The 19,927-nt window shown below is 42.7% G+C and overlaps 1 protein-coding gene across 2 annotated transcripts in view; it reads right to left on the minus strand.

Annotated features, from left to right (window-relative positions):
* Positions 1-19,927, minus strand: part of Myo16 (myosin XVI) — a 486,437-nt gene that overhangs the window by 122,816 nt on the left and 343,694 nt on the right. For both annotated transcript variants that reach the window (XM_021170663.3, XM_029481007.2), the window contains exons 24-27: positions 19,813-19,888; positions 15,944-16,116; positions 12,320-12,400; positions 11,757-11,962 (exon numbers count right to left, since the gene is read on the minus strand). In XM_021170663.3, coding sequence (XP_021026322.1) covers positions 11,757-11,962; positions 12,320-12,400; positions 15,944-16,116; positions 19,813-19,888 — 536 coding nt within the window. The remainder of the gene's footprint in view (positions 1-11,756; positions 11,963-12,319; positions 12,401-15,943; positions 16,117-19,812; positions 19,889-19,927) is intronic.

Below are 19,927 nucleotides of genomic sequence, written 5' to 3' on the forward strand. Positions count from 1 at the left end.
CTTTGGTTGAGTGAAACTAGCTATATCAACCCAGGGAAAAACCCGCGTTTAGTAGTTGGTCAACACAGATCAGACTCTCACTGTTGTGTGTGAGTGATTTATTTTATGTTTCTTTTTTCTTTTTCTTTGTTTTTATTTTTTTAAGAGAGAAAAGAAAACATGAAGTTGGGTAGGCATGGTGGTGAGGAAGGGTCAAAAAGGACTTGGAGGAGGAAAATTCTGAAAAAAAATAAGCAGAAACAGAAACACACACACACACACACATACACACACACACACACACACACACACACACACACACACACACGTATATATAAAATGCCCCCAAAGACTTGCCTACAGGCAATCTGAGGGAGGCAATATTTCAACTAAGACCCCCCACTTTTTTTGACAAGTTGACAAATCCTGGACAACACAAAAACTAAACCGAAACTACAAACTACCAATGTGAAAAAAAAAAGCTTGAAATATCAGAATAAACAGAATCCACACCTACCAAGTATGACTGCAGGCCTGAATGAACTGACTAGCAAACTCTCGCAAGCAGGTCACTGGGTCTTCTCCAACACTGAGAACAGGACAATGTTGGAGGAACTGTTTGACAAAGAAGCAGCTGATGTGAATGGGTCATAAGGAGACCCACAGAACTTCACTGGGTGATGAACCCAACACAGTGTTAGGCAAGATGTTGGAACAGAAGCTCAGCCAAAGACACGTGGATTGTGATTAAGCCCGTGGACAGATGTGAAATGGCCTCAGAAATCAGGAAAACACAAAGAAAGTCACAAAACAGTAGTGTATTCCTGAGAGTGTCAAGATGAAGACAGATTCACCTTATGGCTGTGAGACACTCTATCATTGGAAGAGCAAAATTCATTATATCTTTTCTATTCTAACAGGAAAGAGCTGGAATAGGAAAAGGATTTATTTTTTTATCATCCCTTTCCTGAGGAAATAATCTAACATGGGCTGTGCAGGTTAACCGTTCTCAGCACTCAGGCCACCAGGTACTTGTAGATCCAGCCTGTGCTGGGAAGTCAGCGAGTCCACGAAACAAAACACAAGACATAGAAGCGATTGCCAGAGGAGGCCTTGGGCAGGGTCATAGGTCAGTTTGGTGTCAACCTGACTGGACTTTAATCCTCCCAGAGGCAAAAGGAGGTAGGGCATTCCCAGAGAGGCTTGACTACAGTGAGAAGACCCACCTTACTGGGACAAGGCTATCCTAGAGACAGAGACAAAAACAGAAAGAGAGCTGAGTGCCAGTGTCACCTCTGCTTCCAGACACAATGTTACCAGCTCCCCCCGCATTCCCACCTAAGTGCTTTCCTGCTGACAGTGGACTCCACCCCCAGGAGAACTGCCCATAGTGGGCTACACACCCAAGAGAGCCATCCATGGTAGACTCTACCTGTGGGAGAGCAGCCCAGAGTGTGCTGGACTCCAGGGAGAGCCGCCCACTGTTGACTCCAACCCCAGGAGAGCCACCCACAGTGGACTCCATCCCCAGAAGAGCCTCCCACAGTGGGCTACACCCCAGGAAAGCCGCCCATGGTGGACTGTACCCCTGGGAAAGCAGCCTATGGTGGACTACAATCCAGGAGAGCAGCCCAGAGTATGCTACACCCCCCAGAGAGCCGCTCATGCTGGACTGCACCCCTGGGAGAGCCAAGTAAATCCTGTGTCCTTAAGTTGTCACTGTCAGGCATTTTGTCACAGCAATGGAAAAAATAATTAAATCATTTGGGATGTGATCAGAGTGTGTTCTCTTCATTGGGAGTCATAACCAAAGCATGATCAAGGATCAGAAGTTGGCATGTAGCTGTGCCTCGTTATGTTCTGAACTGTTTAATTCAAGGGTGGGGACATAATTACTGCAAGGATATTGGTTGTGACAGTGGAGTATGTTGGGTTAGAAAGGATCATTCTAGAAGTGTGCCTGACCCAAATGCAAGCTCAGGGGACTAATTTTTTCCTATGTGATGGCTACTTTTTAAAGGATTCTTTCCAGTAATTCCACAAAGGTCAGACTTGAAGTTCAGGTCACCATTAATGCAAACAAGACAGCGAAGGTGCAATTCTGTTTTCCTGTATTGATAGATCATCATTACTTTATTATCTCTAATGAATAAATGTCAGGTTCTATTTCTGACTCTTGGGTTGGCCTCATAGAAGTTCGCTCAAAATCAAGCAAAGGACTTCCATCCATGTTTCCTTTGGTATTCTCCTTGGTAGTTGGTGCCCTGACCGTCAAAAGTTGGAAAAGGTCGCTCTGGCCTTGCCATCGCTCACCAGTTGAGACTGTTTGTGCAACCCCAATCATTTAACCATAGATTCTCTCCACACACACACACACACACACACACACACACACACACACACACACATTCATTAAGACTCTCAATAGCATTCACTGCCCTGCTAATGTCATTGCTTTGAACATATTAAAGGTTATTTTAAATTATCCAATGTTTGATTGCCATGGATTCAGGTTCTACATAGATGGAAATAATTTTATCATAAATGGGTGATCTTTGAAAAAGGACAGTTTACAAATATAATCATTTTACTTTGAAACAATATGTTTTCATAAGATTGTGGATTTCTTGATACGAAAACAAATTACTTTTACTCTAAACTTAAGCACTCCTAAAACTGGATGCCTTTCATTCATATTATATGAACATTTACTAATTAAGCTGTCATAGAAGTGAGATTTTAGGTTTATGAGTTGGGGACTTTTCAGGAGTACAGAGCACTCTGTTTTTTTTGTGTGGTTTTGTGCAAAGTGGGTCAGCTCTACTTGTGATCTTTACATAAGTTAAAAATAGTCTTTTACATAAATATGAGATCAATATGCTATCTCTTGTGATGTGATGTTTTTATTGTTAAAAATATTCCTGATGCATAAATTAATCTCTAACCTCACAGCATAGCAGGGAATGCATTTAGTTCATTAAGCATTTCAAAAAGCTGAGAAACAGAAAATGCAGCCACCATTTCCATATAGAATGGAAGTATGAATTCATAAATGTCTGTCTGGTCACAATGTGTCCAGAAGTCTCAGATAATGGATCAGGATATTTGTTTCAAAGTGGGAATATTGCTAAATAAACTGCAGACACAACAAGACCATTGGGACCTACAACATCTAATGGACAATTCTATGGGGGGAATAGTCAGAACCAAAGTAAACATTTTTAAACTATTTAGTCACTAATAAACATGCCACCATTAGTACATTCATATGAGGTATCAATAAGTATTATGTTTCAAATACAAGATACAGAGCTCTACAAGTAAACTGCACAGAGAATTACATCAGCCATTCAAGTGTAGTCCATACAATGGGTGTTTGCTGTCAACCTGTCAGCTGGCTCAGGACTGTCAGTGAGCAGCCTTTTCCTAACAATAAACTGTCTGCTGGGAATGGCAGAAAGTGAAGAATCTAGCAGAGACAGAGATGAGACTTAAAACCCCTATGCTCAGCTATGACATCTGGAGCCTGATGAACTGAGACTGGGCCAAAGGCAAACAGAAAGGGGAGCCTTAGAGACTGAAGATGTCGTCACACATCCCGAGTTCCTGGGAAACGCCCTCCTCTTGTCAGAGTTGCTCTTTTGTTTCATTGTAACTTTTGCATTTATCCTGGGCATAGAATCCTTGAAGAACTCTTTTAGAGAACTCTGGATAAGGCTCAGGGTGAGGAATGGAATGTACTTGTTACAACCTTGAGATTGATACAGCAATGGATTGTTGACCACTTGGGGACCAGAGTGCAAACTCTACATTGCTTATGCATATTCCCAGGTGGCTGCCCAGTGAGGCAGCAGATTGCTCATGATGGATGAAGGGTCACTGTAGAAGATTACTCTTCTTTAGGGAAAAACACATGACAATGACATTTCATTATTTACGCATGTGTTTATGTATGGGGTGTGCAAGGGTGCAACTGTCTGTGCATGTGTGTGGAGGTCAGAGGTGAATTCCAGGCATCTCCCTCCGCTGTTCTTCACCTTATCTTTCCAAATAATGTCTTTGAGGCCCCAAATCTCATAGATTTCTCTAGATTGGCTTGACAGTGATCCCTTGAGGTCCTCCTGTATTTTCCCTCGTGCTCTAGAGCAGGGGTTATGGATATGTGTTGTCATGCCTAGCTTTCCCGTGGATGCTCAGGTCCTCACATTTTTACAGAAAGCACTTCACTCGCTGAACCACCTCCGCAGCACAGGAAAGTATTGTCGAGACAATCTCAAGCCAATGGCTTCCTTTACTACTTTTCTGGCAGTACTGGGGACTGAACCCATGACCTGGCCATACTAGGCCAGTGCTCTACTACTGAGTTTCAGCTCTGCCCCTTGTGAGGATATTAGTAATTACATAATACTTACTACCTTTATGATGTCAATAATTACCCTAAAGGGCTTCTCCATGAAATAGAGTGACCCTGACCACAAGGCTCTAGCTTGTAGCGAACCCCATGTTATGGCAGCATTCTGACTCAGTGAAAGCTTGTACAAGGAAAGAATGAATGAATAAGTAATGAAGAAATGAATGAATGAGTGAGCACTGCCCCAATGGGGTAATCAAACTTGAAGGAGTAGAAATTGGGGTCTGAGCCGGACTGCAAGAGTGAGTGCTGAAGGTGCTCCTAGTGGGCTCAGCTGCAGCTCTGTGGCAGGGCATCTTCTAAGCTTGCCAAGGTCTCTACTCCAGCCCTAGTATGGAAGGCAAGCAAACAGCAGCAACAGCAAGGCCTCCTCTCTTTATCTGTTCACTTTATAATGGATACTTTGTACAATTCTCTCTGGAAAAGAGACAGCATCTGTATAGATGGTTAGCTTAGCTGCCCTTAGTCACGCCCACACATGCTGCTCTCTCCTGTTTACTTCCACACTGCCTGTGCCACCCCTGAGCCCAGCACATGGCCTGTGGGTTTTTGGTGCTTACTGCTGGGGTCTCTGCAGACAGTTGAAGCAGATTATAAAGGAGCTGCTGACCCGCAATCCTCTGAGCAGTGAACTGGGCTATGAATAAAGACACACTTGATTAGACTTACATCAAAATGACTTTCCAGCCATTACATAAGCTTCTCTCTTAGTTTACATTTCAAAAATTAAAGGCCCTCCTTATTCCCGATTACACTAAATCTTACATAAGCACAACAGAGTTGGCAAGATCGTCTTGTAAGAAAATGTATCATTTGCCAATCCAAACTTTCAGGTTTAATATCCCCTGACCTTATAAATCTCAGTTCTATTAAAGATGTGTTGGAAGGGGCTGGCATCTCTGGCCTGACACAAGGACACTTTGAGAAAGTTTCGGCACAGACTGCCTGGTTTACTGCATGGTTGCCGCCCTTGACTTTGAATCTATCAACTTCTGTATGTTGTCCTTCTGTCCTCTGCCCTGCACTGTGCACTCTGTGCTCTAGTCCTTCACAGCACAGCCTTTGATCCGCTCATGTGGCTTAGGCAAGCTGAAGGATTCACACTATTTCCAGGCAGGATTTTTTTCCCAGTGTTGATCTGAAAACAGCTCTGGGGGATCCCCAGGCCAAGCATAACACAGTCATCCTGAGGCTCCTGCTGGTCAAATCCTCTGTCCTTTCCAAATACAGTCACCTCTTTAAGTATAAGCCTCTCTCTTCAATGGCAGTGCCTGGCACTCACCGCCAAACATAAACAACCCCTTGCAGAAGCCAATGACCCCAACACCACCTGGGCACGTACTACCAGAGATTCCTGATCCCAGAACAGGACAGAAAATGAGGAGAAGGAAAGAAGAGGGGGCAGGATCTCTTGGGAAGAGAGGAGGGTCCATGGGTCTCTGGCACTGTGAAGGCACAGCACACTATAAAACAATGTGGATTGCAGCATCATGAGTATGCAGAGTATTAAAGAGATCACTGAGAAGGACGGCCAGGGATAGACAAAATAGGGTCTTTAATTGTGTGTGAGGATGTGTGTGTGTGTGTGTGTGTGTGCATGCTCACTCTTATGTTCTTTTGGTTGTACATGAGAGTGGGAGTCTGTGGGTCAGAGGTCATGCTTGGATGTCATTCCCTGGGAAACATGTGAGACAGCATCTCCTACTGAATCCCGTGCTCTCTATGTAGGCTAGTCATGTTAGCTGCTGAGCTCCAAGCATCTTCCTGTCTGCCTCCCAGAGCTGGGATTACAAGCATGATTTACCATTCCCAGCTCTATGTAGGCTAGTCATGTTAGCTGCTGAGCTCCAAGCATCTTCCTGTCTGCCTCCCAGAGCTGGGATTACAAGCATGATTTACCATTCCCAGCTCTTTTACATGGGAGCTGGGGTGGGACTTGGGTACTCATGCTGGCATAGCTTTACTGAGGGAGGTGACGTGGCCTTTGGTGATTCCTTCTTTCTATTCTATAATTTCATAAACACACATTAGTGTGATGTTTTCCAGCCCGTGGAGTTAATCATATGAACTGGGACATGATAAGAATCAGCCAGTTCATACCTGAGGTCTGGCTGTAGAGGGTTTTCCTTTGTTTTCATAAGCACCCTTGTCGCCCCTTAAAAGGATATAGCATTATTCCAATGCTACCACCTCAGTCGCTTCTATTCTAAGGAAAAGGTCCGCACCAGCTGCAACCATTGTGCCTCCCAGAACAGAAGAACTTGCTGTACTTAACTGACAAGGAGCAAAACTTTCTTTCTTGCCCCTTTCCAAGATCTTTCCAAGGTAGGAAATAGGAGCAGCTTTGCTGGAGGGATTGCCCATAGTGGGGCCACAAGGTACCAGACATGTTGGTGAAGAAGTGCTCTTGCACCCAGCACATGCAGGCTTGCCCTGGTACTAGCTCTCCTGCTGTCTGGCCACATCGATGGGAAAGAACCTACTTGTCCCAACTGATTGAACAGGGAGGAAGATTAAATTCTTGTTTTTTTCCGACACTAAGTTTTGGGATGAACTAACAAGGTAAAGATGACTGAGCTCTTCTGTGTGCTTTACATAGCCTTCTTGTGGGTACAGTCTTGTTCCACCCTGTGGCTGCTGCTTCAGTGGAATTTGAGAGAACAATGGGCCCATGTTTTTTTCCTTCTTGCTCACCAAGGGCGGGTTCTGATTGGCTCATGAAGCAAAGACCAAACTCACAGCTGATTTGAGCTGAGTCCTGCTTCTGCTAAGCCCCAAGTCATATCTAACAAAAGCTTTGCTATTATAAAAGCACGCAGTTTGGATGGTTGGTAGTTTGGTGGTGGTGGTCTATAGAATAGGTTAGTGAGAACTGATTTACAAAGCCATGCTAGAATGTTTCAGAAATTGAAGTAATAGACATCAACAGAGAAGATTCTTAAAATAGAGACTCAGATCAGTCACCCTTGCTACAGGCAAGGTACATACCCAAGAAGCAAGGGCACACACTGAGGCTCCTTACAGGGACAAGCAAAGCCTCCGTAAAGAGCCTGAAATTGAAGGGAAGCTCTTTGGATGGCAGGTTGGCTGTTATGCTCCCATCAGATGTCCTGTAGATTGGGGGCATTTCCTCAACTAATGATTAATGTGGGAAGACCTAGCCCATTGTGTGTGGTGCCATCCCCAAGCAAGTGTGGGTTATGTAAAAGAGCAAGCTGAGAAAGGCTTGAGGAAAGCCAATAAGCAGCGTTCCTCTAAGACCCAGGGCTTCTGTTTTGGTTTCTAGGTTCCTGCCTTGAAGTTTTGCTCTGATTTCCATTATGATGAGCCACAAGCTATAACAACAAATAACCATTTCCTCTGCAGCTTGCTTCTGACTGTGGCATTTCATTATAGCAACAGAAAGCAAACTGAGCGCTGTGTCTTCAACCCAGCACACCAAGACTTTCTTGTCTGCATTTGTCAACCTACCATCATGTTGGAATTCAGAAATAATGACTGTTACACAGAGAAGCAGCTGTTTACTTCCAGACTGCAAAATTGGGCAATGTTTTATCTGCGACTTTGGGGTGAGCATAGCTTTCACACATGGTGAGCCTTTGGCTTTGATGGGTTTGGCTCTCTAATAGTTAAGTTCCTTGTGGCCAGAGGAGAGGTATTTTATGATGGCATTTAAGTCGAATACAAGGAGTTCTGTTCTGCATGGGAGAACTGCTATCTGGAATTTCACTAGAAAATTTCACTAGAAAATGATTTCTACTAAATTCTACCTCCAGGCCTTGGTTTTGATGGTGGTGCTCTCTTGCCTGCAGTCATTTCAGAGCGCAGGTGAGCTTCTGAATATGCACGAAGTAGTTTATCACGCAGGCTCTCTGACAGCCCTGTTTTGATTGCGGTTTAGGCAAGTTCCACAGAGGTTGGTAATCTCTCTGTAGATCAATGTTTTTGTCACATTCAGAGAGGTGGTGACACATTTCTGTTGAAGTAAGTTAATAATTTCATTTCTGCTTAGCCATTCAAAATAAAGGCAAGAGGAAATCACATCTCTTTGAGATAAGACAATGCTAAAAGGAATGCAGAGATTAACTCACATACAGCATTTTCTACACCCAAACCTTTTGTCTAATATAAATTCATCAGTATGCCTATTATTTTGTTATTCAAAATTTTCACTCTAAATTGAGATTCAGTTAATGTCCTATGGCACATTTTGTCTGAAGACGTGTGTGTGTGTGTGTGTGTGTGTGTGTGTGTGTGTTAGGAACTGAACCAGGGACCCCACACATGCTAGCCAAACACCATTAAGTTACATGTATGGATCCTGAAGATATTTATTTAGTGCCTACAAGGTTTGTTAATAGAAATGGTCCCACCGAGAAGCCATTATCTTAAGAGAAGCATAGATGTGAAAACCTGTACTTAATTTTAAAAGGTTAATTGCATAATCTGTTTTTATTAAGGTAGGCTCTGACAGAGAGGTATACAAATACAAAAGGCAAAATAAAATAAATTTCAATTCACCATGATGTATAATACCACACACACAGAGTCATGACCCCCACCCACACTATTCTGTAGGGACACGGCAATTCAAGATGTCTGCTTGTTGTGATAAGCATTAGGACGAAGAATAAAGTTGCCTGGAGAATCTCTGAGGGATGCCTTAATACAGAGCTTGATTGACACCATGTCCCTAAGACAGCCTCACTAAACAAACTAGCAAATGCCAGAAATGCGCTGTGGCTGTTGGTGGATGGATGCTGCTGCTAGGGGCACAGAATATCTCAAACTTGGGGGGAGGTGCCCTAAGAAGCTTGGCAAATTGATGTTTAGATGTGGTGGAGTTTGGGTTAGCTAAATGCTTTACATTTTCTATAATTTTTTTTAAATAAAGAAATTGGCATTTCAAGGGTGATATCAAAACAAAACAACTTCTCCAAGAGATAACACCAGAGTTTTCCAAGCGATGCCTACCAGTCATTAACTTCCATATTTCTGGCCAGCTGTTAAAGACACTCATTCACAGGGTTCACTCAAGCCGCAGAGTATGAAGGACATGAAGCTCAGATGTGGTCTGATAGGGATTTTGATGTACATGGTATGGGACTCTTTTGAGCTGGAAATAAAGTTAGTCCCACTGACCAAACTATAACGTATCTAGATCCATGGCCTTGAGAGACCACAGTTTGCTGGAATGTGACCTTCCCTCGTCTATAGACAGAACTGCCATTAAGCCTTTGGTAATGAGTTATGGATAGAACTATAACTCATTACCAAAGCTTGGAATTTTGGCCCATGTCGGTCCCATCCTGAAGGTTCAGGGTACACTTGGGAGGTCTCTTACTTTTAAACTTACATATGGATATTCTGCTTTTTCCTTTGGTTAGTGTAAATCTTTAAAAAAACAAAACAAAACTTATGGGCAGGTTTACAACTCATTTACCCAAAGACCACTTGAACTTAATGGTACAGAAGGCCTGACCTCTAGTGAGGTCATTTTAAAGCTATATATCCATGAAGACTGATTTGATTTCTACTTATGAAAAAGGTGAGGATAAAGATATATGCTAATAAACAATAACCAATAATATGCCCCTCCCCCACTTCTATCCAAATTTCATAAACCTCACTCATGTCCAGGCTTAGTTTACTCCTATCTAATTACCAACCTTGCAATTATCCCCTATAAATTATGGCATGGCGTGTATATTAAATAGTTATTAGCATTAATATTATCTTTACCAAGATTAATACTAACTTCCCCTGAAAGCCAGCTCTGGGTGAAAGCCTCCCTCCTGTGTTTCTGTGACACAAGGGCATATTCTGTCTTCCCAGTTCTGTCTGATGTCCAGCTGTGTATGCATGTATCTGTCTACTAGACTGCGAGCATCTCCGACATACAGAGTCATAGCAATGCAGGAGACTAGAGCTCCAGACTGGAAGAGTGACATTCACATATATTTGCAAGCTAAATTAATATTCATGAAGTACTTTCTTTAAAGCAGATTCATTTAGATTTTTGATTTTCTTAAACTCAGACTAAGGTTTATGAATAGATGGGCTGGGAAGCTGGCTGCTTGACCCCGTGCTCACGTCTGTTGTGAGTTATCCTCTGTTGCCATAGTAAGACACCATAGAAATATCTTAAGGGAGAGTCTATTTTGGCTTATGGTTGCATGGTTAGATGTCCACAGTGATGGGGATAGAAGGCAGACAGAGTGAACTGAAGTGGGCTGCGGTTACAAATTTCAAAGCCTGCCCCTGGTGACACATTAGTGACACACTTCCTCCTGGGAGGCTCTGTTTCCTACTGGTCCCATAACCTTCCTAAACAGCACCTCCACTTGGTCAGGAACTGTCCAAATACGTGAGCCTATGGGGGAGATTTCTCATTCAAACTACCACACCTCGTAAGTGTGAGACCCTGAGTTCAAGTCACCAATATCCACGAGAAAAAGCCAGACAAAGCAGGAGGATCCTCTAACCCTAAGACTGGGGAGGACCAGAGGTAGCCCTGGAGAATGACGGCCTTATAGCCAGTGTTTCCAGATCAGTGTGTTCCATGTTCACTGTGATGCCCTATCTCATAATGTAGGATGGAAAGTAATGGAAGGAAGACCCTTGATGTCAACCTGTCATGTGCACATACACTTACATACCACTGGAGCATATAAACAGACATATGCTCACCCAACATGCATAGACTGATATTACACAGTACTTAGGCAGATATACAGTCTGAAAGCCTTTCACAGCTCCGAGGCAGCTGTGAGTACTCCTTGCAAACTGCTGAGGTAAAGGTGCATGCAGGAGGAGACAAAGCCCTGTTCCCCAACTTGCCCCTTGTCTGTGCACTGTTTTGGGCATATAATGCTTTTGATTTGAAATGATCTAATATAGGTCTTCAACACACTTTCCTATAGGGTCAAATCATAAAAATGCCTTAGATATATTTTGTACCGTGTTTATCATCTCTGTGACCATTATAATAAAAAAATGGCTACAAACAACATGCAAATATATACTCCTGCTACATCCCTGTAAAGTTCCATTTATACAGAGAAGGACCTGCCTTCTCTGTGTTGTTTGGTAACCTTCATCTAAACTCTATCATAGCAATGAATGCTATGCAAATACTGTATATGTCATAAGCCCATGGGAACTAAATGGTTTTCAAAGTCCTGTCCTCTGCAAGGTTAGTCACCTTTTATATAAGCTTTGTTGACACCCTTCACTGCCTCCCAGATTCTCTTTGTACACAGGAGCAGGACAGGGCAGAACCACCGAACATCATGCTCCAAATGAAAGCTGAATGAGCATCAATGTAGCATCTCCACAGAGGGCAGAGGAATGGTTCCAGACTGACCTGGACAGGAAGTCCTCGAAGGAAGGGCGCACCGGGTACCCAGAGCGGAATAGCCTCACCAGCCCCAGGACACCGAGGTACTGCAGTTGGGCAGACACGTAGAAGTGATCAAACACACCAGGCAGCTGCGAGGTATTGGGCTTGATGCAAAGGATGAAGTGTGGGCTGCCCCTCTGCAGCTTCGCAGTAATGTCTGCCAGAGATTTCTATGAAGAGAGAAGAAGGTAGCTGACTCCCAGGAGAGACAGTGGGTGGGGGGACAAAGCAGTTTAAAAACAAAACAAACGTACAAAAACAAAACCAGGGGGTCTCTGAATGCAAACCATGAACGTGTTTGTGTATTATGCATTGGCTCAGCATGTGTGTATGTATACAAGTGTGTGTGTGTGTGTGTGTATGTGTGTGTGTGTGTATGTGTATGTGTGTGTGTGTGCAAGTGTGTGTGTGTGACCTTTCTTCTGAGGGTACTCAAGGTTTTAGAAATGGGAAGGGAACGGTCGTATTAACACATTAGAATTGAAACAAACAGGATAAATAAACTTTTGACTGTGAGGCGTACTCACCGTGAGTTGTGATGCGGCGGTGGCAGGCTCTCCTCGTTCCAGTCTTTGTAGGAATGTGGAAGTCCCCTTCTTTTTTAATAACTGTAAGGGGACCAAGGAGGACAGATTTATCTTATTAGCTTCTGGTTTTGGAGGGAAAAAAAAAGAGAGAAACTTAGCTTTATGTTCTTGTTAATACCCTTACAGACAAACATATAAACAAGAGGTCATAAAAAGTCAGAAGCGAAGGGTTTTTTTGTTGCCACAGATTTGGGAAATGGGCAGCTGTGGGTAAGGTAACAGTCATTGCTGCTGACCTTTCACACTGGCCTTCTTACTTAAAGCAGACTCACCACTGCCTGCCCCCCATTTTAATCTTATAGTGAACTTAGATTAGAGCAGTAGAAGAGCTTTCCTGCAGTGTCCTGCCTGTTTACTGGCCATTCACATCAGTCATGAGATGTGCTCACCCACCCCAGCAAGACACTTCTTTGTTATAATCCTGCTCTTCTAGCTGTTACTTTGTTCCCTTCACTGTAAGGCAGCTATAACACAGGGGTGTGGGTTTGACCATTCTTGGTTTTTTTCCCCTTTCTTTATTTCTTTGTTTTAACTGCTGAAAGGAATAGGTTGGGAAGGCACTTCTTGAAAACAGACAGAAGAGTGTCTTCTTCAATAAATAATAAAAGCAGCTCTTAAAAGAAAAATAAAATGTGTAGCAAAGATTAAGTGATAATGGAAAAAACTTAAAAGATGGAGAAAATGGTGATGTTGAATGAAGAAGAATTAAGGGCAAGAGGTAATTAATTAAACCCACCAGGGTTAAACGATGCCACGTTGCATTTCACAGAACTATGATGGGGCAGACTAATGTATCCACTGCTCTAAACCAGTTCCCCTTAACTCTATGGAAGAAAAATTCCGATAAAACACAATCATCTATTTGGTAGTGCTGTGAAGACAGTAGCTAATAAGAAAGAATCATCTGTTTGGTACCATGAGGACCGCAGCTCATTTCCTTCCATTAAGATGAACTATTCAGGGCAGTGATTCATTGTGGCCAACAAGGGAATGCAAAATGAAGCACTTGGCCAGCATCTACCCATTTCCACAAATCCAATGCCCAGTGTCATGTCCAGTTAAGGAATGGGTAAAATTCCATGTTTCTGGCCCAGAGATTGATGTACAAGGGCTGGGGTAGGTTGAAGGGTAAAGCAAGGGCAATGGGGAAGAGAGCATTTAAGGAATCCGTAATGAAAGTAAATCTCCATCCCCACAGGTGGGGCACAAGGGTTTTTTTTTCTGGGCAGCTTGCTACTGTGAATTATCTCTCCTCTCCAGTGCTTCAGGGAAAAGTCTAAAGGTGGCCAGGTCTCAGATGCTTAATAACTGAGGTTAAAATATACAGTTTAGATTAGGTGTATGGAAAGTTTTTACTTTTGATGTCTGGATGAAAAGCCCCTTGGAATCAAGCTTTCCACAAGGGAACCCTTGGCTTCTTAATGTAGACATGGCTTTCACTAGGCTGTGAGATGGGTTCCCTGACACATCTAATTCTACAACATAACTAAGGGTCACTGATCCTAGGGTCTGCTGACTAATAGCACATGCCCACACACACACACACACACACACACACACACACACACACACACAGAGGCACATACATATACAAACATACATATACATACACACAGGCACATATAAGCATATACACATACATATACACACACAGAGGCACACATATACACAGGCATGCTTATACACACACATACATACATACATACATACATACATACACACATACATACATAAATGCACAAACAGGCACATATACACAGGTGCACACATACACATAGGGAGACACATACAAACACAAGTGCACATGTACAGGTACATAAATACACATATACACAGACAGGCACATGCATACAGGTGTATGCACAAACAGAGTGGATATACATATGCATATTTATACAAAAGCATACCCATATATGCACATACATATCTATAAATATTTATATATACACACATAGATACACATACATGTACAAGCACAGATCCATATGCATGTGCACATACAAACCATGTGCAAAGACACAAACACATACTGCAACACAAGCACACACATGTACCTATGTACACATATACATATACACAACATCCACATGCATATATATATATATATATATATATATATACATTCACATGTACATGCACATATGGTATATGCACAGAAACACACATTACATCTGCACATACACACATATGCATACACATACTCCCACACATCTGTCATTTTTCGAAGGGCAGCATCTTAAACCATGCTTTCCTTTGAACTGGAGAGCTAAGATATATTTCCACCTGCCTCAGTAACTACATTTTCAAAATCAATGGAAGCTGGATGTGGTAGTGCACACCTTTAATCCCAGAACTTGGGAGGCAGAGGCAGGTGGATTTCTTAGTTCAAGGCCAGCCTGGTCTACAAAGTGAGTTCCAGGACAGCCAAGGCTATACAGAGAAACTCTGTCTCAAAAAAAAAAAAAAAAAAAAACCAACAACAACAAAAAAATCAATTGTTCTCAACCCCTTCCAAGTTATGCATCTCCTACTCTGTATTTTGGAAGACATAAGCAAGATTTGTTAAAGCAGTTTGCTCTTGTGTTCAAAGCAGTGCACGGACATTTCCGCAGCACTTGAAATGACTCGGCATGGGGGGTTTTAGTTCTCCTTTAGAAATGGAACCTTTAGTCATAAATCCAACATGTGTGGAAGAGGCACACTGACAGTTGATGTAACACAAAAGCAAGCTCAAGGTCTACAAACAAACGGTGGAACATTCCAGTCCTGGGAAAATAAAAGAAATGACAATTTATCATTTCCAGACCTGAACCTTAGAAGCAATCAGGTCACCGGGATAAGATACTACGTTTATCTCTTCTAATATAATTACCCTGAAGTTCTTTAACATCCATCCAAAAAGATGGCCACTGAGATAAAAAAAAATGATCAGGATGTCACAGAGACAACTGAGGATATCGCTATGAAACCGTTCACACTAATGGTCAGAATACTGAAACTCTGTGTCCTCTCACACAGTTAGAGCCTAAGACACTACCTCTCTTAGCGTTATCAGTAAACCTGAAATAGCCTAGCAGTTCCTGGAAAACAAAAACAAAAACGGACAGGCAAACAAACAAAGGTGACAAGTGATTGTCATTATTGGGTTGGTCTGTGAGGCTCTGTCTTAGTGCAGGATAGACCAGGCATCATTTCTTGGGCAAGTGGCTGTGCTGTACAAAAACCTGAGCCAGCCAAAGAGCAAACAAGCAGCATTCCTTCCTGGTCTGTGCTTCAGGTTCCTGCCTTGAGTTCCTGCCCTGACTTCCTTCAGTGATGTATGAGATTGGAAGTGTAAGATGGCTAAGCTCTTTCCTCCTCTGCAACAGAAAGGCAACCAGTCCACATCTTTCCCTTTAATTCCTTCTGTCAGAACATGACTATCTTCCCATTGTACCAAAACCCAGCCTCTTTCCTTCAATTCCTTCTGTTAGAGTGTGCGTATCTTCACATTGTATTAAAACTGCGGAGAGATTGTGCCCGAGCGGAGTAAAGACAACAGAAGCAGGAACAAGGAATCCCTACCTTGCTAAGTTCTAGGTAATTCTTATTTACTCCAACCATGGAAGAGGCGCTTCTCTTGCTAAGCAGGGTGGATTTGTGTCCTCCAAATTTAAAGGATGGGTAGGAAGATATGAGCGATCCTGTTTGTGACAGCTTTGACTGGAACAAATGACTGATCACGACATTTTCACTTGCTAGGAGAGAAATAGATGAACATTGTAAATGGCTTTTAAAAATCACTGCAGAGGCTGGGCTCACTCTATGGAAGCGCTCCTTCCCACTCTGTGTGGACAGTGGAGTCTCCTTCTCCCCCGCCTCCCCCCCCCCCCCCGAGATCTATGATATTTCCACTAGCATTCAGTTTTCCAGACAGACAGTGACTCTTCTTGCCATTGGCTTGAGTCTTGGCCACAGCTTCTCAACCTCAACTCACGGCTCACGGCTCTCTGAAGAGTATACTTCCTCCTGTCCTGGCTGTCAGCACTGACTCTTACCAGGTCCAACCCAACAGGCTTCTGTGCACTTGACACAGTCATAAAAGCATGAGTTTTGACTCTAGTTTCCCATTACTAGAAAATAACTACCCTATCTCGAATACATTGCGCCAGTGCTAACCTCGATCGAAGCAAACAGTTAAACATTCCAGGTGACTCCACCTCAATTGGTTGCATCTGTCATTAGGCTAAAGTTCTAGGTAAAGAGTCTCTCTCTCTCTCTCTCTCTCTCTCTCTCTCTCTCTCTCTCTCTCTCTCTCTCTCTCTCTCTCGCGCTCTCTCTCTCTCTCTCTCTCTCTCTCTCTCTCTCTCTCTCTCTCTCTCTCTCTCTCCAGCTGCAGAAGCAAGGTGTATTGGTACCATTCAGACACCAGGTTAGTCATACAGAAAAGTCTGCAGTTACAAGACCTTGACCAACTTTTCAAGGTAGGGCTAGAGCTCCAACAGGTGGGCTTTGGATTAGGAATATTCTGAATAGCATAGAAACAATAATGTGTGTGTTGGCTAAGAATCTGGGAGGAGCCTTCCATTTCTGTAGTGTATGTGTAGATACTTTCTGAGCTCAAGTGGCTTTTAAACCACAATGAAAACCACAGTGCCTGTATCTTGAACAGTATTGCAAAAGTAAAACTTGAAATGCTTTGCATAAGTACTTAGGATTCTGTTCAGACATTTCACAATGTTCACCAGAAAAGCAGGTTAGTTTCTACCTTTTACATATGTGTGGTGTGTGTGTATGTGTGTGTGTGTGTGTGTGTGTGTGTGTATGTATGTATGTATGTATGTATGTATGTGTATATGTACATGTATACATATGGTCTATATGTATCTGTCTGTAATATCTTCAGTGAAAATTCAGTATTTTAGTGAACAAGTAGGAAGATAAAGAGATATCACAGGACAGAAGTGTGATTGTTGTAGGGACATCTGAGAGGAAACTGTGGAATTTGGGGAGGAAACCAAGTAGAGAAGACATTAGTGGTAGAATGGCACACTTAAATGTTTGGGCACAGAAAGGGAAGTGTCTCAGAAAACACAAGGGAGAGAAGGGGCAGTGGACACAGAGACAAAATCTTCATCTGTGAGAAGAGCATTTGGAAATTCTAATTCTTCAAAACTTTTAAGCTTAAAGTTTTGTTCTTTGGAACCGCCTCAAGATAATAATATAGGCATAAGAATCACTCATTTAAAGATATAATAATTAAACAAGTACCATGTGTTCTTAAAGTGTGTGTGTGTGGATGTGGATGTGTGTTTGTGTGTGTGTCTATGTGTGTATGTTTGCATGTGTGTGTGTGTATGTGTGTATGAGAGAGATAGGGGTGGGGAGGACCCATATATAAATAATAATGTCTTCTTAATAAAGGTAAAAATGTCTAAAATACTATACATAAATATGGGTCACATCATTTGTTGATCCATTTCTGTCTTCTCTCTAAGTCACATGACCAGACTGCACATTGATGTGGCAGGGACCAGCATGTTCCTGACACAGATGGGAACCTCTGGGGATGTCCCATCAGCCCCCTGTCCATGGCTACAAGAGTGCCAGCAGAAAGCAGACTTCACAGGTATCCTGCCTGCCTCATGCCTCTCAGACCTGGGTGAGTGAATTTCTGAGAGAAGCTGTTTTATTTACTTCTACTCTCAGGCCTAGATGAGTAGACCCCCTGCTTACCTTACTCAAAGGCACATCTCTAGTTTCCTCAAAACTAAACCTCCACCATCCTTAAGTGGGTATCCTACTGTGAAGAAGACTGTACTGAAAGCCATTGTTTCTTAGCTCTATGTCCTCGTAATTACTTTCCATGGCGCCCTAACATTCTGCAGAGTCACAATACTATCACAGCAGTATGACGAAGAATGTGAGTAACTACAATCTTCTGTAGGCCAAGTGTAGGTGCCTGAGCCCGTGGTGGCTATGCTGGGTGCTAAAGGAGCACTGCTGTGGCTTTGCATGATCCGTAGGACTGTTCTGTTTTCCCCAGAAAAGCTAAGGAGACCCAAAGCCAGACACCTTCTGTGCCCTCCACAGAAAGCATCCACCACTTCACATAAGAATCATAACTATACCAGAGCACATTGTAAATTCAATCCTCCTGCTGAGGACTAATGTTTTCACCCATGTTTTCTTGAAATCAAATTAACTTGTTAACACGGGCAAACAAAAGAAAGACTTTAAGATATTAAGATACAGGCATTTGATAAGACAAGCAAGATTTAAAAAAAAAAAAAGTCCCCAGACACCATTTTCTCATTTTACGTACATATGTGTCCTTACTACCAGGAAAAACAAAGTGATAACATCTATGGTAAGCTCTGTTTCTCAGACCTTCACACAGAGACCAGCCGGGAGGTGCACGTGGAGATCAGCCTAACAGTGAAAAGGTAAGTCACCTCAGTGGGCGGCTGGTGCCCTCCTCACTGAGGGTGAGCAAGGCTGAGTGCTTCCAGTCTCCAGCCCTTTGGGATTTCACCCCTGCTCCTCCTGTTCCCCTGCAGCCTCTCAGCCAAGAGAACTCACAAAAGCTGCATGACTGAGAGGCCCGCAGAGAGGGCCCCTGTGTAAACAATGCATCATGACCACAGGCTGTGATGTGCAGGTGACGCCTTCAGTCAGTGGTGACGCAGATGTCTGACCTCCATTTCAAAGCATCTGACCACTTCACCAAGCCTAGATTGTCTTTCCAGGAAAGACAAATGACTGCCTCAGCCGGAGGGAGACTCAACCTTTCCCCTGAAGAGGCTACCAGAGAAATGTGAATCACCAGAGACTCTATTAAGAAAATGATTACTAGAACAGACAGAGTCATACATATCTGATTACGGTATCTATGTTAGGAGATAGTGTTACATACTGATAGAATTATAGTTGATATATGTGTATAAAATATTAATATCCACTAAGTAGGAACCAATAACTATATATAACCATATACATACATATATATATGCATGTGTTTATACATATAAACATTGATCAGCTTTCTACTTAGTGGACATTAATAGCTCATAACTGAAAGTACATAAAAATAAAATACCACTCTAGTTTTGCCCTAGAGTCATCTTTAGTGATGGAACTCACCATGCTGTGGCTTAAATAACTTCGGAAGCTGATTTCATCTTCATTAGTCTCCACAGACAAGCTCGTCCGTATTCATACGCGGATGCAGTAAAGGCATTTTACATGCCTGTCTGCCAGAAGCTCAGTGAAGATTGCATTTCCTCTGGACTCCCAATTAGACTCTAGTCAATGCTCAGTGTGGCAGCACACCCCTTGCTATCCTGAACACCGCGGAATGGTACTCAAACTGCCCTACTGCAGGCTGTAGACTGCATTTTTCAGGATATTGTCCCAAGATCAAGAAATCAGTGTGAGGAGAAAAATCGACTTACTTTTCATTACAAATAAGAGGTTCTGTGAAAGGGAGTCTTTGTTTCTTTCAGCTGCTCCTCCCATTTCATACATTACCTGTAATGAGACAAAAATAGCAAAATTACTTAAGGATAA

Source organism: Mus caroli, unplaced genomic scaffold (genome assembly GCF_978045245.1).
Source record: "Mus caroli unplaced genomic scaffold, Mus_caroli_1 scaffold_10, whole genome shotgun sequence".
Lineage (NCBI taxonomy): Eukaryota > Metazoa > Chordata > Mammalia > Rodentia > Muridae > Mus > Mus caroli.